The 23373-nt window shown below is 48.5% G+C and overlaps 2 protein-coding genes across 11 annotated transcripts in view; one reads left to right on the top strand and one right to left on the bottom strand.

Annotated features, from left to right (window-relative positions):
• The window catches only part of LOC110560175 (cytochrome c oxidase assembly factor 8), a 38936-nt gene extending 22956 nt beyond the window's left edge, over positions 1 to 15980 (bottom strand). For all 9 annotated transcript variants that reach the window (XR_009593153.1, XM_060388235.1, XM_060388238.1 and 6 more), the window contains exons 1-4: positions 15849 to 15980; positions 7199 to 7396; positions 5986 to 6049; positions 1663 to 1753 (exon numbers count right to left, since the gene is read on the bottom strand). Coding sequence is in view for 8 of the 9 variants with exons in the window: in XM_060388235.1 (XP_060244218.1) it covers positions 1663 to 1753; positions 5986 to 6049; positions 7199 to 7396; positions 15849 to 15971 (476 nt within the window). In the remaining variant the exon portion in view is untranslated. The remainder of the gene's footprint in view (positions 1 to 1662; positions 1754 to 5985; positions 6050 to 7198; positions 7397 to 15848) is intronic.
• A 124-nt stretch (positions 15981 to 16104) lies between these two features.
• On the top strand, positions 16105 to 21517 carry Bag5 (BAG cochaperone 5). Of its 2 annotated transcripts, none has more exons than XM_021655975.2 (2): positions 16105 to 16238; positions 17824 to 21517. In XM_021655975.2, exon 2 carries the CDS (start codon positions 17849 to 17851, stop codon positions 19190 to 19192), a length of 1344 nt encoding a protein of 447 aa, XP_021511650.1. In that variant the 5' UTR covers positions 16105 to 16238; positions 17824 to 17848; the 3' UTR covers positions 19193 to 21517. The 2 variants fall into 2 exon arrangements, with proteins under 2 accessions (XP_021511650.1, XP_021511651.1); XM_021655976.2 differs by lacking the exon at positions 16105 to 16238 and adding an exon at positions 16441 to 16570.
• The last annotated feature ends 1856 nt before the right edge of the window (positions 21518 to 23373 follow it).

Below are 23373 nucleotides of genomic sequence, written 5' to 3'. Positions count from 1 at the left end.
CCCCACATATGCACACCCCTTTGCTGTTTGCCTATGGTCTGTACTAGATTTAGAATCCCAGCCACACTACATCCCCACCTCTCATGAGAACACCTTTCAGGCCTGGGCTGTGCTCCCACCTGATCTGTCATCCCCAGGTAGTTTCAGCAGCCAGGGATGACAAGCGTCTAGATCTCTCTACCAACAGGAAAATAATCACTTGTAGTGTGTTCTTCCCCTCCCCCCAAGACAGGGTTTCTCTGTGTAGCCCTGACGGTTCTGGGACTCACTCTGTAGACTAGCCTGGCTTCAAACCCACAGAGATCCACCTGCCTCTGCCTCCTAAGTGAGAGGATTAAAGGTGTGTGCCACCACTGACCAGCCTGCCTGAGTGTGCAGTAAGAATTTTGATTGTGTTTTTTTCTTTTTCTTTTTTTTTTTAGATTTATTTATTTATTATGTATACAGTGTTCTGCCTGCTGTACACCCACATGCCAGAAGAGGGCACCAGATCTCACTATAGATGGTTGTGAGCCACCATGTGGTTGCTGAACCTTAGGAAGAGCAGCCAGTGCTCTTAACCTCCAAGCCATCTCTCCAGCCCAAATTTTGGTTTCTTTAAAAACAGAAATGTGGGCTGGAAAGATGGCATGCAGGTATACATGCGGACAGAACACTGTATACATATAAAATGAATAAATCTTTAAAAAAAACAAAAAACAAAGAAATCTAAATAAAAACAGAAATACTATGTGAATATGTTTTTGTTTTAATCCCAGGGGTGGGATATGGGCTGCTTCTGACTGACCACAGTAGCTAACTCTGATTTGTCCTGTGCTCCGGCAGGGCTGTGGTTCCAGATAGCTTACGTCTGGAATTCCGGGAACTCTTTAGAGGGTATAAATCAGAGAGCCCTGAGGGGCCTGGAGTGGCTGCTGATACCCCTGCTGCTGTTTGCTTCTGCTGCTGTTGCTGCTTGCTGCCGGTTGGATTGCTGGTTGGAGATATCCTGATCAAACCCTCCCCAAGGAACCCCTAATCAGCAGGAAGTAGTCTAAGATATCCACGCCCGCTTTCTCCTCTCACCTTCTTTCTCTCCTACCTTATGTTGAGGGGCTGGCAGGGATAGGGGTGACATAGGGAGATCCAATAAAGCAGTCAAAAGTCCAGCTACATGAGTGTCCATAAATGTGTTAAAAATGTGGTTACCTTTAACTACTACTGGCACAGGGGCAGCGAAGCTTTTCCATATGTGGCCAGAAGGAGTCAGGAACGTTCTGTGAGTATCAGCACAGACGTGTGTGTACGGTGCATTCTGTAACCTGTGCACGCAGCATCGTGGGAGGCTGACTCACTTGGGTGCAGCTTCCTTGCTGGGCCCTGCATGGCTCTCCTGTGGCCCTGGGTCTCTACTGAGCTCCTTGCTCCCACCCAGGCATGTCCTGACTGACCCGACAAGTCCAAGGGAGTGTCTTCCGGACACTCCGGAAGCGCTGTGGGCGCCATGCGCACACTGAGGCTGACGGTTTAGTTAAAGCTGCAGGGGGAACCGCAAAGTCACGGAGCCCCCACCTCTACTGAAAACAGCAGAGCTGTTAGACTAAGGAAGGAAACAGCCAGATGAGGATGCGCTAGGTGACCCTCAGGGAACAGGTGACCCTCAGGGAAGGCGGGAGCGCTTACCGGTTATAGCACATGTGCTTCTGGAAATTCTTACTCAGAAACTCCTTATAAAAGTCAGCCATCTCCTCCGCATCCAGCGTTGCTCTCTGACCTAGAAGTAAATTTCAACTTAAATGTGACAGGACACGGGGAGAAGCTGGCTGTGCTGGCGCACACTCATCACCCTAGAACTGCTGGTGGAAACAGAGGGCTCGGGAGGTGGAGGTCAGCCTCGCTTACAAGGAGATCCTGCTATATGACTCTATGGGTCAGGGCACTTGATACCGAGTCTGAAGACCTGAGCTGATTCCCTGGGACCCAGAACGTAAAGGAGAGAATCAACTCCCACTAACTGTGCTCTGACCTCCACAAGCATGCCAAGGCTGACCCACCCTGCTGCAGGATGTCTGGTCACACTGTGAACCCTGAGATTGTGCTGTTTTCTGGAAAAGCCTGTTTCTAGTTGTGGTGTGGCCAGCCCTCACATACACCTTTAATCCAAGAGCTTTCTGCTTGCACAGGATTAAATAAAGTCAACTACAGAAGAGGAGGAGCAAGCAACCAGCTGCCAAGGAGTGAAGAGAGAAATAGACAATAGCGTAAGAGGGAGTCAGGAGGATGGAGAGACAGGTAGTCTGAGGTTTTCTGGAGACATGCTGGGGAAGAAGGCTGTTTTTTTCTTCTAGGACGTATGCTGAGTAGGAAGGTCAGCTGCCTCTCTGAACTAGCATTCTTCACACCAGCACCTGGCTTGAGTCTTTATTGGGGAAAATCGAACTATTGAGATTTTGTTAAGAACACCATCATCACCAACCCCTGACACACATAAAGATTCTCTTTTTTTTGAGACAGGGTTTCTCTGTGTAGCCCTGGTCATCCTGGAACTCATGCTATAAACAAGCCTGGATGCAAACTCACATAAATCCTCCTGCCTCTGCCTGTGGAGTGCTGGGACTAAAGGCATGCACCACCTTAAATGGCAGTGGTGGTACATGCCTTTAATCTAAGCACTCTGGAGGCAGAGGTAGGAGGATGTCTGAGTTCAAGTCCAGCCTGGTCTACAAAGCAAGCCAGGGCTACACAGAGAAACCCTGCCTCGAAAAAACAGCAACAACAAAAACCCAACCATCTTATAATTCAAATGGAAAGTCAAAGAATTTAACAGTCAAAACAATGGGGGTGAGAGAACAGGACAACGTTAACCTTTTATCCTAGCAATCAGAAGGTAGGGGCAAGTGATTTCCATGAGTTCAAGGCCAACCTGGACTACACAGTGAGTCCAGGCCAGGCAAGATTACATAGGAAAACCTTGCCTCAAAAACTAAAACAAACAAAAGAAAGAGACAAAGCTCACATTTCTCAACTTAGAACTTGTACGGAGCTACAGTGGTGGGCCACGCAGCACTGTCGCAGCCAGGCGGGCACAGATCAACCGGGCCCAGGGATGAACCTGAGCACAGTGGTCAGCTACAGCCAGTCCGTACTTGGGGAAGCAAGCGTGTGCCCTGAGCCAGCACACACACCGAGGCACCGTGGACAGCTGTAGCGGGGACAGGTGACACTCTCGGATGCTCCACCTGTGGCTGGCACCCATTCTCAGAGCTAACCTACTCATGGAAACCCAAACGATCCTGGGGTGGGCACTGGTGCAGAGGCCAGGCTCAGGGCGACGGCAAGGAAATGAGACTCCGAGGTAGCGGAGAGTGAATGAGGGATGGAGTTCCCTGACACGGAACCTGAAAGCCAAACACCAACCACCTCCTGAACTGCGCAGAGGGCAAGGCAGAGGCCATGCGCTTCTCCTCCAGGCGTGGGTGCAACGCGATGCCTCATGGAGAGCGCTGTTGCACAGTACACATGTGGGAGCCACCGCCCCTCACCCTCCCACCTGGACAGCCCATGGCGAGAATGACAACACCGAGTGGGAAGACTGGTTCAGCTCCACAGCTGCACTTCCGTGTTCAACCTCAGCCTGCCTTTTATTAGGCGGGTGTCGGTGATCTGCCATCCTCTGTGCCTCAGTTTACTACATGGTGCAGACAAACAGCACGTGTGCCATGCACCCCTGCTAACGCACAGAGCGTGTGGAACAATCAGGCCCTTGTCACGAGCTCAGCAGTGTTCTCCACTGTGCTGACCACACGGCACCTTTTTCTTGAGACGTGTTTGTTTCTGCCTCAGCCTTCCTGCTGTCCCCTCTGCCTAGAGGACTCTCCTGAGGAAACACACACACACACAGGACACTGTCAGGTGCCCACTCACCTCCCTAATTCCCTGCTAGTTCTCTCCAAGGGTCCACATGCGAGATGTGCAGTTTGAACCCACCTGTGTGCTGCCCCAGCTCTGTTGGCTTGTCAGCCCCACAGTTCTGCTCTACCCACTCCATCCCAGTGGCCAATGGATGCCTCTATGAACACAGATGCTTCAGATGAAGTGAGGGGTGCCTACTACCCGAGAGGTAAGGAACGCCAAAGGCTCCCAGGGAAGGTGATAGGTAGGCTGGTCTCAAAGGAAAGACACAGGCAGGTGGGGAAAATAGGAGCAGACTGAGGGCACCAGGATGGAACCCAGTGCAGACATGCTTCCCGGGCGGCAGTCTTAGCTGATCCTCAGAGAAGGGAGTTCCCTTTGCTCCAGCTACACCTCTGAGCCTTTCATTACAAGGGAGGGACTGTCAAAACAGAAAGCTGTTCCCCTGGCAACAGCAGCACTGGCTGTTTCACTGGAGGGACAGGCTCCCCCCTGTTGGCCACGGAGACTCACACTGTGTCCTCCCTACGCCTACTTCCTCATCTAGTAAATGATCAGCACAGCACAGTCTCACAAAAGCTTCTCTGATACTTGACAGTAGTTGGAGCGGGGAGGGGGGCTCCAGGTAGGCTTGCCATTGCTGCAGTCAGTGTGCACAGGGAAGGGGAGAGGCAGGCAGGGCTGCACACCCCTGATGAGTCCCCAAGAAGCTCTCAGACAGGCCTAGGGTCCCCCCACAGGAACCCCACCAATGCTGGCCAAGCCATTCTTCCTCCACAGCAGCATCTCTGTCTCTTGTTACTGAACATAAAGCAAACTGGAGCAGGGAACAGGGTAAAGAGAAGGGCTGGAACAGGAAGGGAGGAGGAAGAAGGGAGAGGGAAAACTCAATTTATTACATCATTACTGAAAACATGTGGGTGTCTCACAAATGCCATCTGAGGAGGATCTGTCTCCATGGCTCCCTCTTTTCTGGATGCACAAACACTGGTGCAGTCAAAAAAAGGGCAGAGAAGACTCCGTCCTGCCACCGCTGTCCACAAATGCCATTAGGGCTGCCTGCTTTCTGCACTTGAAGTCAGTGAACTTCCCGCACTGCAGCAGAATTTGCAGAACATTTAGCCAGCAGGTGGCCAACTGCTCGTCTAGTCTGCAATCACCGGGCATCCAGACATCGCCACTTGGCAGTTAAAGATAGCCTGTAAGGAAAACTTGCTGAACTCACTGTCCCTTTAGGGCGTCTTAGGGATGGTCATGGACATTGCTTGCTTTTTTCTAGAAAAGGGCTAGGGATTTCAGGCTGCCATCAGCCACCAAAGCAACTCCACCAGGACTAAGTGTCCATGAAAACTTCCCTATAAATTCAGAAAGCAGACTGACGCCTTGCTGCTCTGTTTGTCCTGTTTGTTTAAAGCTTCCTCCTCGAGTAGTCAGTTCACAGGTGTTGTTATTAAGACAAATTTGTTGCAGCCTGTTTAAAAGTCCAGATGGTCCATGTCATCTCGGCTACAAACACCACCCATCCGCTATTCAAGATGAACTGTGTGTGTTTTCTGGACACTGACCCCTTTGTCTGGCCATCCCTCTGGGCCTCCTTCACCCTACGTTCCCATGGCAACAGCCAGGCTAATTCAACACACCCCCATCTCTGTCTGCTAATCCAGGGCCCAGCATGGCTGGAAGCTGGCCTGGGGTTGGCATCACTGGACAGAGAAATAAACAGGGAGGCAGGCGGAGGGCCAGATTGTGTAAAGCAAGAGAGGGGCAAGATAGGGCAGGAGAGGATCTTAAGAACAAAGGAAGAAGCCCTAGGGTGGCTCTGTCCTCCTGTCTGAGGACAGCCACTGCTGAGGCCCTGCTCCCCACACCCCAGGACCATACGAGGAAAAGAAAGGCAAGGGAAAAAGGAAGAGCTAACCCCCGAGAGGCTGCAGAAGGAAGAAGAGAGGGGGCCGGGAGCTTGTGGGAACCCGACGGCACACATACACACAGGAACACAAGTCTGCAGGCCAGTGAGATGAGCAGTGAGGACACAGGCTCTCTGCCCCTGTGCGTCCCCTCTCTCACAACACCAACACAGCGCCAGCTACTAACCTGACTTGGTTCGAAGGCCTGAGCCTTTAGCTTGGAGTCTTGAGTAAATGAATTCTTCTTTTTCCTGAAAGGCGACATCAGAACTCTCTTAGCCAGGTGTTTAGTACACACCCACACTCCCTGAACTTGGGAGTGGAGACAGGAGTATCAAGAGGTCAAGGTCATTCTCAGCTACAAGTTTGAGCCCACCCTGGGTTATATGAGACCCTGTCTCACAAAATCAAAATTAATTTAAAAATATTAAAACCCAAACAACTGTGTTCTTAGGCAGGAGAGGTGGTGCATACCTGTAAGCTTAGCTCCTCAGGAGGCTGGGGCAGGAATGTGAGTTCAAAGCATCACGGACAACTTAATAGGCCTTGATCTTAAGATAAAAATTAAACAAGGCAGAGCACCTGCCTAGTGCAAAGCCCTAGGTTTAATGCCAGGCACTAAAACAAGAGGAGAGAGACAGAATTTTTCTCTTGCTTTCTACTACTCTCAGCTTGAGCACAATGCTGAGAAGTTTGGGATACATTTCCTGAGAAACATGACACTTGTAAAGCGTTTTTAAGAAGATTTGTTTCGTGTGTATATAGGAGAGTCTGCATGCATGTCTGTGTACAATGTGCATGCACAGTGCTTGAAGAGGCCAGAGGAGGTCACTTGACCCCCTGGAACAGAATGAGACACTTGTTAACTGCAATGCAGGTGCTAGAAATTGAGAGTGGTCTTCTGAAAGATCAGCCAGTGCTCTAACCATTGAGCCATCTCTCCAGCTGCCATCAGAGTGGGTGTGAAGCCATCTGAGCCTGGTTAGTTTCATGCTTGATACAGGACTTTTCTCATGTAGCCCAGGATGGACTTAAACTTGCTACATAGTAGAGACTGGCCTTGTCTTTCATACAGTTACATGCTGCTTTAATACAATCTATCTCCTAAGCCTTTTTTTTTTTTTTTTTTACAGGATATTACTATGTATCTCTGGCTGGTCTGGAGCTCACTAGGGTGGAAAACTGGCCTTGAACTGGAGATCCTCCTGCCTTTGAAGGCCGAGCGCTAGGATTAAAGGAATGCATCACCACACCTGGCTCCTAAACACACTATTTAAGACAAAATATTTTACATACTCACACAAGCCCCAAACAGAAAGGCTACAATGTAAACGCTAAAGATTTAGTGCCCCCAAGTGGCTGAGAGTATTATTCCTCATGGAGCTGAACCCCACACTTACCTTATTGAAAGACAAATTCTGGTTGGCCCAGAACTGCTGGTTCCATTCCTGTGTTTCTTGCCTCAATTCTCTAAGCCTTTGTTCCAAGGGGGACTCGTCTTCAGGGACGTGAAAATGAACAGGACGAAGGTTTGAGTATTGATCCGGGGGGCCTATCCAGTCATGGCAAGACTGTCTTGGAGGGCAGAATCTTGAGACCTTTAATAAAATGAATGGAATTAACATGCAACTAAACCAGACCCTGGTGTTATAACATTAGCAACCTGCATTTATTCAAGGTCCTTATCAGCCTACCCTGTGAGTTAGTGCAAGAAATGGTGAGCACACAGTTAATACTATAAGATACAGTAGGTGGCCATAAAGTCGGATGCACTGTGGAATTCAAATGTATCATGTGTGTGTGTGTGTGTGTGTGTGTGTGTACTTTGCTCTTGTGAAGATACTATTGAGGCCAGTTGGTAGCACACACCTTTAGTTCTAGCGCTTGGGAGGCAGGCAGATAGATATGTAAGTCTGACCTACATATCCAGATTATCCAGGACTACATAGTGAGATCCTGTCAAAAAAATAAAATAAAAAATAAATGGAGGTGGGAAGGTGGAGTTGTGGCTCAGTGATTAAAAACGTTTGGTTTCAAACATATCCTGGTCCCTTTGCCCTGTAGCCGTAGCTGGGCTGGCAGATCCTGCCCTGTACCCTAAATTCCCCAGCCCAGGGCAGAGCTTCCCCTCTACCAGAGGCTCTTCACTACATAATCCAGACAGACATTTTGTTCCCTCCCCTTCCCTTTCTCCCCCCTCCCCCCGTCTCTCCTCTTCTCCCCTCCTTCTCTGTTCACACTTCTCCCTTCTCTCCCCTTCCTGCCGCTTCCAATAAACCTGCATTTATATAACTTCTCCATTAGCTCATTTCATTTTATTTTTATCAGAAAGTACGTGCTGCTCTCTTAGCGGATCCAGCAGCCCTATTTTGTGGTTCACAGGTACCTGTAACTCCAACTTCAAGGGCGTCTAACACCCTCCTCAGGCCTCAGCAAACACATACGTCACACATATTTACACAATCATAAATAAAAATAAATCCCTTAAAATAAATATTTAGAAAAATCCAATGTTCTAAGTATATGCTTGTTGTTGGGTCTAATTTGTATGTTTAGCATATCAATCACCTTTTTTTATATTTACAAAAATTTTATTTTGGCGGGCTGGAGAGATGGCTCAGAGGTTAAGAGCACTGCCTGCTCTTTCAGAGGTCCTGAGTTCAATTCCCAGCAACCACATGGTGGCTCACAACCATCTATAATAAGATCCAGTGTCCTCTTCTGGCGTGCAAGTGTATATGCAGATAGAACATTGTATACATAATAAATAAATATATATATATTTAAAAAAAAGGATTTTCTGCTCTAAAAAAAATTTTTATTTTGGGGCACTGTTGTTTTGTGTGTGTGAGGGTGTTAGATCCCTTGGGACTGGAGTTACAGCTGTGAGCTGCCCTGTGGGTGCTGGGAATTGAACCTGGGTCCTCTGGAGGAGCAGCCAGTGCTCCTAACTGACTGCCCTCTCCAGCCCCAACACCATCTCAAAACAGAGGCTCTTCCTGTGAGCATGTTATTCAAAATCAAGTCTGGAAAGATGGGCTGGGATGCAGCTCAATTAAAGTGTTTCAGGTGTGTTGGCAAGAGCTCTGACACAAGGAGCCACACCTCCAGCCTCTGAAGCTTCTACTTATTACATTCTATAGTTGTAAATAAAGACTGAAACCAGACCTCATGTTTTGCTATTCAGAAAAAAGAAAGAAAGAAATGATCTCAGCAGAGGGGCTGTGTCTGCAATTCCAGCACTTAGGAGGCTGAGGCACAAACTTATTTTGGCCCTCTATAAACACCATTACTGTGGGAACCAGTTCCTCCACATTGGCCCCACCCTTGATCTTCTGCACTTCTGCCCATACTACTCCAGGCTGCAGCCAAAGCAATGTCTAAGTGCTTTCTTTGAAAACCCTGGCTGGGCTGGGGGGATGGCAGTGTCTGCGGCGCTGTGTGCCTGTAATCCCACCCCTCAGGAGGCAGAGGCAGGCCGATCTCTGAGTTCGAAGCCAGCCTGGTCTACACAGAGTGACTTCTAGGACAGCCAGGGTTACTCACAAAAGAAAGGAAAGAACACTGAAATCCCCGCGGCAAGGCTGCAGATGGCCCAGTGGTTAACAACACTTGGTCTCTGTCACAGACCCCGAGAACAGCTCCTAGTACTCATGTCAGGCAGCTCAAAACTGCCTGTCTTTCCAGGTCCAGGCGGCTCTGACAGACACATCTGGACTTTTTGCGCACCTGTACTGCTGGTACATATACCCACATTTTAATACCCCTCCACCCCAAATACCCCTCCACCCCAAATACCCCTCCACCCCAGTATAGTCTTGGCTGTCCTCAAACTCCCAGAGATCCTGCTGCCTCTGCCTCCCTGGGTACTGGGATTACAGGCGTGTGCCACTGCACCTGGCACATTTTAATTTTTTAAAGTTTATTTTTATGTGTACACGTGTTTTGCCTGCATGTATGCTCAGTACCTGTAAAGGCCACAAGAGGGTATCAGATCCTCTGGAAATAGATTTATAGTCCATTGTGAACTATATGGGTGCTGAGAATTGAATCTGAACAGGCAGTGCTCTTAACCATTGAGACACCTTGTCAGCCATAATATTTTTTAAAATTTGTTATCTTTTCTTGTGGTGCTGTATCAAGCTCTGGACCCTACCCATTCAAGGCAAGCACTCTATGACTGAGCTACAGTCCCAGTGTCCTCAGTGGCTTACCTCTGTATGTGTGTGTTTATTTGTTAGTGTGGGTCATAGAGTTGAAGGTGTGAGCACCAGTGACTATGCCACAGAGCTATCTCCCCAACCCAGGCTCAACCATTCCATCACAAATGGCAAGTCTGGATAAGGGAGCATCAACATATTCAGACGTTTAAAGAGCAAGTCAGACGCCAATGGCAGGCATCTTCCTTGATCACTTTCTACACCGTTGTTATTTGAAATGGGTCCTCTCTCCAAACCTGAAACTCGCCTAACTGGCTAAGTTGCTGGCCAGCCGACAAGCTTCACGGATCACCGTTTCCATGTCCGCACCCACCACTAGGATTATAGCACACTGGATTTTGACATGGGTACTAGGGATCCAAAGTAAGTTGTCCTGATTGTGTGGCACATACTTGACCATAGAAGCCATGTCTCTAGCCTCCCAACTCGCTGGCTTTGAACTCACCAAGATCTGCCTGCCTCTGCCTCCCTGGGATCGAAGGTGTGCGCCACCAGGTCCAGCCCACTCTTTTCTTCTTACAGGCTCCATCTCCAGGAAGAAATGTTAAAGCCAGGTGCAGTGGCTTTACATGCCTGTAACCTAGCACTCAGGGAGGCAGAGGCAGGTGGATCTCTGTGAGTTTGAGGCCAGCCTGGTCTATAAAACCAAGGACGGCAAAGACCACACAAAGAAACCCTGTCTCAAAACACCGAAACCAAAACAACAAAAAGAAGAAATGTTCAAAGATCCACCCCACATGTACCTTTAACGACAGTACTCAGGAGGGAGAGAGCAAGGGCATTCCAGCCGGGCCCAATCTACATAGTACCAGGCTAGCTAAGGGCACACAATGTGACCCTGCCACAAAATTTAATAACAGGTTGCCCACCACAGCTGATTGCTGACTGCACAGCACAGAGAGCCCACGGGATGTCCAGGAGCGCACGGCTTCTTCACACAGATCTGCTGGTGGCAGCCCGCCTGCTTCCACAGGACAGCCCCCACACACATCTTCTGCTCATTCTGTTTTTCATAACTTGAAAGAGATTTATCTTTGACTATGATGGGTTAATTCCTCTACTTTCCCTACATGAAAATACTGTGTTTACCAAGCAGGTGCTATTAGGAAAGAAAGCAAGAGGCTTGGGGGAGGGGAAAAGAAAGCCCTTTTGTAAAAAAATAAAATAAAAATAAAAAAAGGCCTCCCTTTGTAGAGTGAATAATTACTGTGATTTAGCTCTTACAATGTGCGAACACAATGCCTGGCTTCCTGAAGCGTGGCCAGGAGGGCTGTGCGTGGGAAGGGAGCCTCCTTGTGGGCCATGCACCCTGCAGAGTCTCAAACAAGAATCCAACATGCCTGAGAGGCAAGCCAGGCTGCTGGTGTCTCCTTGCAGGCAGTGCTGTACAGCACAGAACCACAGTGGGAGCGAGACAGCAGGGAGTGTGCATGCTTGCCAGAGGCGGCCCAAGTTAGGGCCCCAGGCCCCTACTGCATAAAGCGGTTACACAAACCAGTGAAGCAAGGTGCTATCCCTCCAGGCCTGCAAAGGTTTAACACTAGAAAAAGCAAGTCGCAGAATCTGCTATCTTCAGTGTCAGATACAAAGGAGAGCCACAGAACTGACCGCAGCAGGGGCTTCCTGCCTGGGCCCCTCCATATTTGCCGCTTTATTATCTTTGTCTTTCCTAACAGCTCCGGATCCAAGGCCCACTTCACAGATGGGCCCTGCAGTGCTGTCTTAGTCAGGGTGACTACTGCTGTGATAAAACACCATGACCTAAAGCAACTGGGGTGGGGGTGGGGGGCTGGGGAGATAGCTGCTCTTCCAAAGGTCCTGAGTTCAATTCCCAGCAACCACATGGTGGCTCACAACCATCTATGAGAACAGATGTCCTCTTTTGGCATGCAGACATATATGCAGGCAGAATACTGAATACATAATTTTTTTTTTTTTTTAAAGCAACTTGGGGAGGAAAGGGTTTACATCACTCACACTTCCATATACAAGTGAGGTTAGGAGCTCACACAGGGCAAGAACCTGGAGCTGATACAGAGAGCACAGAGGGATGCTTACTGCCTTGCTCAACTGGGCTTCTCTCACCCAGCCTGCCTTCCTAGGGAATCCAGGACTGCTAGCCCAGGAATGGCACCACCCACAACGGGCTACGCCATCCCACATCAATCACTACCTATGAAAATGGGGCTTGCAACATACAACCAGATCTGACTGAGACATTTTCTTTCTTTTTTGCAAAACAGGATTTCTCTGTGTAGCCCTGACTCTCCGGGAACTCTGTAGAACTGTCCTGGCCTCAAACTCACCGAGATCAGCCTGCCTCTGCCTCCTGGCTGGAGACATTTTCTTAATTGGGGCCCCCTCCTCTCAGATGACTTTAGCTTGTGTCAAGTTGACATAAAACTATCAGTACCAGTATTTCTTTATTCTTTCTTTCTTTTTTGGCTGTTTGAAACAGGGTTTCTCTGTGTAGCTGCCCTGGAACTCATTCTGTGGAGCAGGCTGGCCCTGAACTCAGTTCAGCCTACCTCTGCCTCCCTCCGCTGGGAATACAGGCGTGCCCACCACATCCAGCTTGTATGTAGTATTTCCAGTTGCCCTTTGCTCTCTCTAAAAAATATCAAAATGGCCTGTTCTTTGAAAACTCAGGCCCAAAGGTCCAGAAGGTTCTCCTAGTTGCTGAAAAGTTTAAACCAAAATAAATAATTCCCAGAACAGGAAAAGTGTTGTACTCATTTTTAAAACGCTAGTTTATTTGGGATATTTAGGCCTTCACTTCCCTCCACCAAACCCCCCAACCCTAAGTAGGAGAGAGAGGTTAGTGGGGAGATGGACAGAGACCCCTTTACTTCTCCCAGCTGTTTAGGGTCAATGGGTCTTTGGGTGATATACCAATCTCCATCAACAGCAAAAGTGGCTTCCATGCCCCTGCATCCCAGAAGCTCCAAACCGCCAGTCTCTGGTCTCTTTAAACTGCTACACAACACAGGCCAACACTCTACGCCACCCCTTTTCTTTCTGGGCTCTCAAATTGATATCCTCAGAGTCCTAGACCATTACCCTCACTTGGAAGGCTGGTACTGGCTGGCAAAAGTCAGGCCCCTCAGGAGACAACAGTTGTGGAGAAAACTATAGCCCAACTAAAATCTCACACTTGGGATTAAAACAAAAACATATTTACATAACTGAGTTTACAAAGAAACCAAAACTTCCATTACAAAAAAGTATGTTCTTTTGTTTTTGTTTTTTGTGCCATTGTTTCTCTGTGTAGTCCTGGCTGTCCTAGAACTCATTCTGTATTGATCAGAGAAAGAGACACACAGGATGAATTCAGGCTTCTGAGGGTTGATCAGCCCTTGAGGAATGAAGCCACCTTACAAGAAGCCTCTGTATTGTTACAAAGGTACTTTCAACAAGTCAGTTTCTGCTACCAAATCTCTTATCTGATCTAGGGGTTGTCTGAAGTTCTCTGCCAGGCTTCCTGGTTTGTCAGGTGTGTCTAAGTTATGCAAAGGCTCTGTGACTGCTTCAGGAAGACAACTTCAAGTACCTCAGATAACAATCACTGACTATTTACAAAAGGATCCTTCAAAGCCTAGTTGCCGTCACTTCGGAATTCACGCCAAATACAATGGCGCTGCTAAATCCAACTCGGAGATCAGCCTGTCTCTGCCTCCCAGGTGTTGGCTGAATGAAGGCAAGCGAGTGGCATTACTGCCTGGCAACATTTTATGAAGTTAACAGTGACTTTTTTTTTTTTTGAGAAAGCATTTTCTCCAAAATTATGTAGCCCAGGTTGTCCTCAGAGTTCTCTGTCGCTGAGGATAGCTTTGAACTCTAATTCTTTCACTGGAGCTTCCCAAGTGATAGGATCATGGGCATGAGGCACTGTACCTGACATTTTTGATGAATGCCAGAGCAGTAATGACATGCCATGTCAGGAGGCCACGGTTCCAGCAGTGGGCAACAGGCCTGTTCGGCGTACAAGTTTTCAGGGTTTTTTTTGTTGTTTTTTTTTCAAGACAGGGCTTCTCTGTAGCCTTGGCTGTCCTGGACTAGCTCTGTAGACCAGGCTGGCCTCGAACTCACAGTGATCAGTGATCTGCAAGCCTCTGCATGTGCAGGGATTACAGGCATGCCCCCCCACAATGTTATTTTTAGGACTTGCTATTTACAAAGGGTCTTTGCAAAGCAACAATCTTTCTTACAATCACTTAATTACTCAGGAAACAAGAAAGGTAGCAGTACATAGGAAATAGCCCTGAAGCAAAACTGTTTTCTTTTGTACTACCCAATATTTACCATAATGGGGCATTTAGATCCTAAAAAACATAGCACAAGCAGTCAGTGTAGAATTGGGCAAGTTCTGGCTGGTAGCCAGTTCCTCTAGCCATAATCTTCCCCACTGCACAGGCTTGCCCCTTGGACTACAAAAGGCTGAAGTGTTACCCTGAGGACCCAGACCCAGGGTAAGGCTTACTTTTTGTTTGTTTTGAGAACAGGACCTCACTTTTAACGATGACCCCCTGAACTTGCTATGCAGATCAGCTTAGCTTGCCTTTCTAGTTGTGCCAGCATGCCTCCAGCAAGATTCTTCAAAGATTGTTCCTTGTCAGTCTTTTTTCCAGCATTAGTTCACCACCGGGGATAAGGAAGGTCAGACAAGACAGCTCAAAGGGTGAAAAGCATTTCATGTGAAAACCTGAGTTCCATCCCTGGAACCTACCATGGATTCCAACCATGGAAAGAATGAACAGTTTCCAGAAAGTTGTCCTCTCAACTCCACAGCACAGTATCACACAGAGTAATAATAATAAGTAAATGAATGAATGTTAGGGAAAAAGCTCACCATGAGGAAAGCTCTTGGCTGTTGCATTTTTCCCCTCCCAAAGCATGCATGCATGCATGCATCCATCTATCCATCTATGTTTCTGGCTGTCCAGGAACTTGTGCTGTGGACAAGAGTGCCTTCCCTTTTTTTGGGTTTTGGCTTGTTTGTTTGTTTGTTTGTTTGTTTCGAGACAGGATTTTCTCTGTGTAGCCCTGGCTGTCCTGGAACCTGCTCTGTAGACCAGGCTAGCCTTGAACTCACAGAAATCCACCAGCCTCTGCCTCCTAAGCACTGGGATTAAAGCCGTGGAAGCTCTATTTTCTAGAGACATGAGTGAAGGCTTGTTTCTTGTACCAGAGAACTGAGCCGGAAGCCAGGGTCGTAGGCAACAAATCTAAATTGTTGACAAGACAAAACTTCAAAACCGTAATTATAATAAAAGTGTGCTAAGACACAGCATGGCAGAGATGAAAATTTACACAGCAGGCACATTCGCAATCTTTAATTAACTCTCTCTTTGTCCTCCCTTAATTATTGTTTAAACCAAGTTCTTCAATTTCTGTCATTAGCCTGGTGGCAAATGAAGTGTTAGTAGCACTGTTTAATGTTTTATCTGCAGCCTTAGTCGGCATTTTCGTCTGACCGATAGACTCAAAACCTAGGCCTCCCTTAAACAAAACATCCTCTCGCAAAGAAGGGCAACTGATGGACCTCTGACATTGTGCATATTTACAAGCAATGTGAAGTCTACAAAACTGCGATGAGGAAGTCAGCCAGGGAGTTAAGACGAACACTAATCTTCTTAACGAAGCAACAAATAGAAAGTACACACTTCAAGAGCTGTGTAAATACAGACGTAATCAACTTCGGGAATAAGCAAGATCCGCACTCTCCATAGCGGTCCTCTACAGTGATCATCAGCCCGCCGGGTAGACGCAGTCGTCCTGGGAGGTGCTCGGCGACCTTCCTCCCTGCCAGCGTCCCCGGCGTCCCGCTTACCCGGCTGGACGCAGCATCCCTGCGCTCCGAACCGCGCTCACGGGCCAGCCGGACGCCGCCGCCGGAGAAGAAGCGGCAGAGAGGCAGTCCAAGGGCTTTGGTTCCGGGCGGCAAAGCCGCCATGGTCCGCGCGCGCTAGATTTCGCGACGCACGGCAGCATCGCGACAGTGGAAAGGTCGGCTTTACGGCAGCGTCGCAAAGTCGGAGGCGTCGCGCGGCGAGGCCGACCGTGCGCATTCCCGGAGAGAAACGTCGGGCGGCGGGGCCGGCACGGGACGCGGAGAGGAGCAGTTTTCCCCGGGCTCCGGAGCCGTGTGGCCCGCTCTGCGAGGGCGACGGCAGCGCGGCGGAAGCGGGGGTGGCGGAGCGCGATGGCGCGTGCGGCACAGGTGAGCGCAGCGCGGGCACGCGAGCTTCGTTCTCCCCGACTCGGGCGCTTCTCCGCCCTCGCAGCGCAGGCCCTCGCCCGCCCGGCTCCCATTGTGAGGTCAGGCGGCGGCGCGTCGGGCCCGGCCGAGACGCCCGGGAGCGGCCGCCGCGGCCAGTAGCTGCCGCCGCCTCCGCCGGCCCCTTCACCGGCTGCCCGGGTCAGACCTAGCCGGGAAGGGCGAGGGGGATGCCGCTGGGGGTCCCGCTCCGGTGCCGCTCCCCGTGACGGGCCGATCTCCCACCTCGCCGCCGTCCGCGGCAGCCAAGACCGCCGCCACCCAGACCTCACGGGGTAAAAAGCGCTGCGAGGGCCGGGCTTGGACCCTCCCCCAGGGACTGAGTTCTGTGGCCTGTCCGCCGGAAGTGAGCTGTTTGGTAGAAACCTGAGAGCGTGGGAAAGGCTCCAGGCACGCTTACGGGGAGGCGAGTGACCCGGTCATCGCAGTCGTCACGTTTTCGCGGGCGTGGGGGAGGGGGGTGCTTGAAACCGAGAGCGAGGACTTGGAAATTTCTTGGTTCCTCTTTTCTGAAAAGTAGAAAGTTGACTCCCTGGCAGAATGGTGGTCCTCTGAGTTTGGAAGAGCTACTGTTAGCTTTCACAGAGGTACCCTGCTGCTTCCAAAAACCTAATTTAGGATGTTGAAATCTCAGGAAAGTGTGTTGCTGCTAACCTAGTGGTTTGGCTTCGTGTGAAAGTATATGCAGCTCACTTTCATGGTTGAAACAGACATCCACACCAGTCTGGACCCTGAGTAACTTCCATCTGTTCTTAAAATCGCTCCCATATCCCCCTACTTCCCTTTTGCTTTTGATTCATTGTATCACTAAGTAGCCGGGCTGATCTTGAACTCATAATTCTCTTCCCTCTGCCTCTCTAATGCTGGGATTGTAGGCGTGTTCCAGCACACCCAGCTTGGTTTGGTTTGTCCCTATTTCCAGGAGAGTAAGTTGACATATGAATGTCAACTCCCTCAACTATGTCTTTTAAATCTTTGACAAGCCTTTTGCCCAGGTGCCAGGGTTCAGCCTCCCCACCCCCATCATTCTGTGGTATCCTTTGGCTTTGTTTTTTTGAGGCAGGGCTTCTCATTCTGAAGCGCCTCAAGTAGGCTAGACTGGCTGGCCAGTGAACCACAGAGATCCATGTATCTCTGCCTTCCCGGCACTGGTAGTATAACTGAGTACCATGTTGCCTGGCTTTTACATTTTATGTGCATTGGTGTTTTGCCTCTGTGTATTTGTGTACTACGTGTGTGCCTAGTACATGTAGAGGCCAGAAAAGGAATCAGATCCCTGGAACTGGAGTTATTGTGGCCATGAGCTTTGATGTGGACGCTGGGAATCAAGCCCAGATTCTCTACAGAGCATCCAATGCTCTTACACTGAGCCCTGTCTCCACCTCTTCCCTGGCTCCAACTTGAACTTGACTGAGTGCTAGCTCCACAGCCCTTGTAAAAAGAGTGCCTTTTAAAAAGGAGTTTAGAATGGGTTGATGTAAACATCCTGCAGAGCCTGTAATACGTTCTCATTCTTGCCATCTTGCAGTGCTTGTGCATCTGAACACAGAAGTATGGAGATGGGAAACCAACACCCCTCTATTAGCAGGCTCCAGGAGATCCAGCGGGAAGTAAAGAACATAGAGCCACAAGTGGTTGGCTTCAGTGGCCTGTCAGATGACAAGAATTACAAGAAACTGGAGAGGATTCTGACGAAACAACTTTTTGAAATAGACTCTGTAGATACAGAAGGAAAAGGAGACATTCAGCAGGCTAGGAAGAGGGCAGCACAGGAGACAGAAGGCCTTCTCAAAGAGTTGGAGCAGAATGCAAACCACCCACACAGGCTTGAAATCCAGAACATCTTTAGTGAAGCGCAGGTCCTCGTGAAAGAAAAGATTGTGCCCTTTTACAGTGGGGGCAACCCTGTGACTGATGAGTTTGAGGAAGCCATCCAGGACATCATCCTGAGGCTCACACATGTTAAAACTGGAGGGAAAGTCTCCTTGCGGAAAGCAAGGTACTATGCACTAACCAAGATCTGTGCAGTGCAAGAGATTATGGAAGACTGCATGAAGAAACAGCCTTCCCTGCCACTGTCTGAGGATGTGCATCCTTCTGTCTCCAAGATCAACTCTGTGATGTGTGAGGTGAACAAGGCCAGGGGCACTTTGATCGCACTTCTGATGGGTGTGGACAGTACTGAGACTTGCAGGCACTTATCATGCGTGCTGTCGGGGCTGATTGCTGATCTAGATGCCCTAGACGTGTGCGGGCGGACGGAGATCAGGAATTACCGGAGAGAGGTGGTAGAGGACATCAACACATTACTGAAATATCTAGATTTAGAAGAGGAAGCTGACAATACGCATGCATTTGACCTGGGACAGAACCATTCCATTATAAAAATAGAAAAGGTCCTCAAGAGGATGAGAGAAATAAAAAATGAGCTGCTCCAGGTGCAGAGCCCTCCTGAGTTGTATCTGAGCTCCAAGACAGAGCTGCAGGGCTTGATCGGACAGCTGGATGAAGTAAGTGTTGAGAAGAACCCCTGCATCCGGGAAGCCAGGAGACGAGCAGTGATTGAAGTCCAGACCCTCATCACGTATCTGGACCTGAAGGAAGCCCTTGAGAAGAGGAAGCTGTCCCCTTGTGAGGAAACCCCGCCGCATAAGGCTGTGTGGGGTGTCCTTGGAAATCTGTCCGAGATCCAGGGAGAAGTCCTCTCTTTTGGTGGAAATCGAACTGATAAGAACTACATCCGTCTAGAGGAGCTACTGACCAAACAGCTACTGGCTCTGGATGCTGTTGACCCACAGGGGGAAGAGAAGTGTAAGGCTGCCAGGAAACAGGCTGTGAAGCTGGCCCAGAACATCCTCAGCTACCTTGACCTGAAGTCTGATGAGTGGGAGTACTGATGGACCAGGAGCTGATCTTGCTGGTTCGCACTTTATCTACTCTTAAAGAGCTTTCATTTTGTGGAGCCTAAATGTAATTTCTATGTGCATATTCAATCTCAGTATTTATGATTTAATCAAATTTTATTCAGTATTTCTGCTGCTTTTGATGTTGCAAAACGAATATCATTATAGCACATTAACTTTTCCATCTGGCTCATTATCCTTACAGTGTGTAGTTTGTGTTTATTTTGTGTGTTTTTAATGGGAACATGAAAAGGGCAGCATTCCTGATTTAAATGGGTTGTTCGAACATTAAATGCAGAATTTGAGAGTCTAGAAACTTACCTAACTCCAGCTAAATTAGGAGGAGGAAATTCCAGGACTGAATAAAGTCCACGCACAAAAACAGTACAGAGATGTTTTATTATGCTAAACAAAGCTGGGCCTTTTTAAGTTGGAAGGCCTATGGGTCCTGCCTAATTTTATGGGGTAGGGTTTTTGTTTGGATGGTATGTTTTTTTTCATAAACATTTTTGCTTGAAAAAAAAAACACAAAACTGTTCCCCTGTGCTTTTCATTTTAGAGGAGGAAATCTTGTGTACAACACACATGAAATCAATCAAGCCTGACAACAAAAAATTTGAAACTGCACTGAGGGTTTAAACATCAGCTAATCGATACCTTCAAGCTATTTTTGCTTGTGAGATCTCAACTTAAAATTCTCCTTATTAGTTAATAAGGCTGGGGAACATTTAAATGAAGAAAAGAGCAGTCGCTGTCTGCCTGTAACGGCAGGATGGACTTGCAGTGTCCAGTGTGGGTCTCTCCAGAGCTGATCAGGAGCTACCTGTAGCATAAATGGAATGGAGTTCCCTGTCAGTCAGAGCTGTGAAATAGACAGGCCTCTTTCTGTTCCCTTCACCCTTTGGTTTTTCGAGACAGGGTTTCTCTGTGTAGCCCTGGCTGTCCTGGAACTTGCTCTGTAGACCAGGCTGGCCTTGAACTCAGAGATCTGACTGCCTCCAGAGTGCTGGGATTAAAGGCAGGCACCACCACTGCCCAGCCTAGACAAGCCTTTTAAGCATAACATTTACACCATGACACCAGAGACTTGTAATCTGGAGGGACTGCCCTCTGCAGAGGCCAGATGGCAGTAGCTGCTGCTGGCACCTAAATATCACCTCTACCCACTTGGGGTAAGGCTGTGGGGTACCTACTGATGTCATATTTTTATTTAAGTATCCAATTTGATGGTTGTCTATTAGTGCTAACAAAGGAGCTCCCCAAAATTCTGCAGTACCCAGATAGTGTGGGCTCCTGTATCATAACAGACCCCATTCCCAGTTCATTACATGATCCTGTGAGACCTGACCTTTCCAACTTTGGTGAGCTGTGGGGTTTTTTTTTGTTTTTTTCACAATATTTTGGAAACTTGAAAGGAAATTCTCTTTAAACAGCAAAAAACATGAAGAATTAGCTTTGCATGCCTGATCATAAACATAGCTCTAAGCTCCTGTGCACATCTCATCAAAAGCCCACCATAGCTTCCTACTGGAAATGCTCTAGAATAGGTCCTGAGGGCTTCTGGCAGTGAGCCCTCCCCACTGCCAGCCCTGGAATTCTCAGTTTGGTCAGAGCTGTGCTGTGGCATGGCCTTAGAACCATCAAGTCTGACTTGAACTCCAGGGAATCACAGTACATGAAGCCACGTTAGCTGTACCTTTCAAGAGTTACATAATTCTTTAACTTCATTTTTGAGAGTCACGTGTCAGCCTTTCCTCACAAAAGTGTCCACTGTCGTCCTGTTGAAGCAGCTTTTTGTCTCTTTGAAGTGGTTTTGCTGTAACCTGCCAGGGGACCCCACACTGCTGAGATGGAGCCTTGCTAAGCACAGGAAGCTCTCCTCCAGGCCAGTGAGGTTTCCACATGGACCCTTTGGTCCTGGAAGTAGCCACATGACATGTGTGCTGTGGGATAGGTTGTGTCTTGGGTTAGATTTCTTTGGACCGGGTTGTCTGATACAAAGAACAAAACAAGGTTCAGACTGCGCTTTCCTGTCCCTCTGGAGCCCTGTGCATGCTGTGGGCTGATTCGTGGACATCTTAAACTCAGTCTGTCACTGTAGTGTCTTGATATGTGAAGAAGCTGCTGCAAGGAGAATCTCCAGATAATCGTGGCCTTTGCCAGCCTTAAACATGTCATGTCTGGTTCTAGAAAAAAGAAAGTGGGAATATTCACCATCTTGTCCAAAATTCAGATAGCTTTGCCTTTAGTTCCTTCTTTGCCCTCTTAGATGAAAATCTGTGACAGAGTCACTGTTAAAATAAATGGAACGAAAGTATATTCAGTTCGGTTTAATGCTTTCTTTTGCTAAAAATGCCTGTATATTAATTTTAATGAAGCTCAACCAGTTTGTGTCCCTCTCTCTCTCTCTCTCTCTCTCTCTCTCTCTTTCTGTTTTTAATTTGAGGCTGTCTTTGAACTCCTGACCCTCCTGCCTCCACCCCAGAAGCACTGGGATGGCAGGTGTACACAGGCATGCTTGGCTTCATGCTACTTTAATGCAAAGTCCCCTGGGTTTTTTTGGTTTGGGATGGGCTTTTTCTTTTTTCTTTTTTTTTTTAGTCTCAGCTGATTCTGTACATGCAGATTGATTTTGTTTGTTTGTTTTCTTTTGAGATAGTTTCACTATGCAGCCCTGGCTGGCTCCACACTTAGAGTAATCCTTCTGTCTGAGTTTTGAGAATACTAAGATTACCAATGAATGCCATAAGGGCTGGCCACAGAGGCCTTATGATTTTTCTCTTAAGAATGGCAGAAACATTTGCCCACGGTTTTGATGTGTAATTCAGAAGTGTTTCCAGTATGCTGGTTCCCACCTCATCACTATTAACCATGTGACTATTAGGGTGTCTAAAACAAGTCACTATTCTCTTGACATAGACACATTAGCAAACCTCTTATTTCTGAAATAAAACAAAGCTCTTAGCTTGGTGTGGAGAAAGGACATGAGCCCAGAGTTCGTGTTCTCTGCTGACTTCTACCTGCCTTCTGCCTTGTCCCTCACATTCCATCTTCTTTCGGGAGGGGCCCTTCATGCTTGATGGGCACAGATTTGACTATATGGAGGTAATGGCCTTGGCTTGCTCCCCAGACCCCAGGGTGCTTAGGATGGGCCTGGCACACTATTCTCCTTTGTTGACAGTAGTTGACCTTGTAGATATGAGAATTGGTTGCAGGATCTGTTCTAGAAAGACGATCTTCCTGAGATAGATCACCCTTGAAGGCTCAGTTACAGGGCTGCTGAGAGGCCTGTCTGTGCTCCCCAAACACGTTACCACACACACACAGCAGTGGAAAAGTGGGCTGGGGCACCTCCAAAGTCTCATACACAATAGGGGATTTAGGACTACGCAAAGATTAAACACTGCCCATTACCCTGCACTTGGCCACCTTCTCAAAGATCAAGAATCAAGATCAAGAGTCAGCCATCCTGGGAGCTGGCAGGTCAGGTAGAAGCCCAGCAACCCACAGGGCAGCTGAGCGGGGGATATGCGTGGAGTGGGCCAATATCCAAGTGAGCTTGTGCACGGCCCCATCCAGGCCTGGAAGCAGCACTGGGCTCTGCCCTTCCCGGTCCGGACATGTTTGAAACCATCTATTGCCCTTCCCTTGCTGTTCTTAGATCCTTCACTTACTAAACTACCATTACCTGCCTATGGGCTAAGCACGGTGCAGTTCTCACCTGCATTCCAAGTCATCTGAACTTCTGAGGTTAAATGACCAGTGGGAAGACAGGACAATGAATGAAGTGCAGGTCTCCAAACGTTTGCCTGGAAAGGCGGAGCAGTAGCTGGTGTGTGGTCCCGAGAGAATGGTTCACCAACTTAGGGCACAGCCTGGGATGGACATCAGGGCTGGGAAGGCTCCCACCGAGAGTACACTGGCTAGGTGGTCGAGATCAGACAACACTCCAGTAAGCAGCCTCACACCACACTTCTGCTTCAGTCAAAGCCAGAGCTACTGGTGAGCCTCTTAAACTTGGCTCCTGGAGGATGAGTAGGTGTCATGCTGAAGGGTGAAGGGCCTGATGATTCATGCGTGGAACAGTCTTGCTCCAAGCTGTCAGATCAACAGCAACATGAGGCCCTTTCAGAGGAAAGAATGCTGTGGTTCTCATGCTGGCTAGTGTCTTCCAG

Source organism: Meriones unguiculatus, chromosome 7 (genome assembly GCF_030254825.1).
Source record: "Meriones unguiculatus strain TT.TT164.6M chromosome 7, Bangor_MerUng_6.1, whole genome shotgun sequence".
In the NCBI taxonomy this organism is placed as follows: Eukaryota; Metazoa; Chordata; class Mammalia; order Rodentia; family Muridae; genus Meriones; species Meriones unguiculatus.
Note: the sequence above shows the minus strand (reverse complement) of the source record. Positions and strands in the feature narration are given on the sequence as shown.

Excerpts from the sequence above, each read along its gene's own strand:
- Bag5 (XM_021655975.2), top strand. The coding sequence starts at position 17,849 with ATGGAGATGGGAAACCAACACCCCTCTATTAGCAGGCTCCAGGAGATC.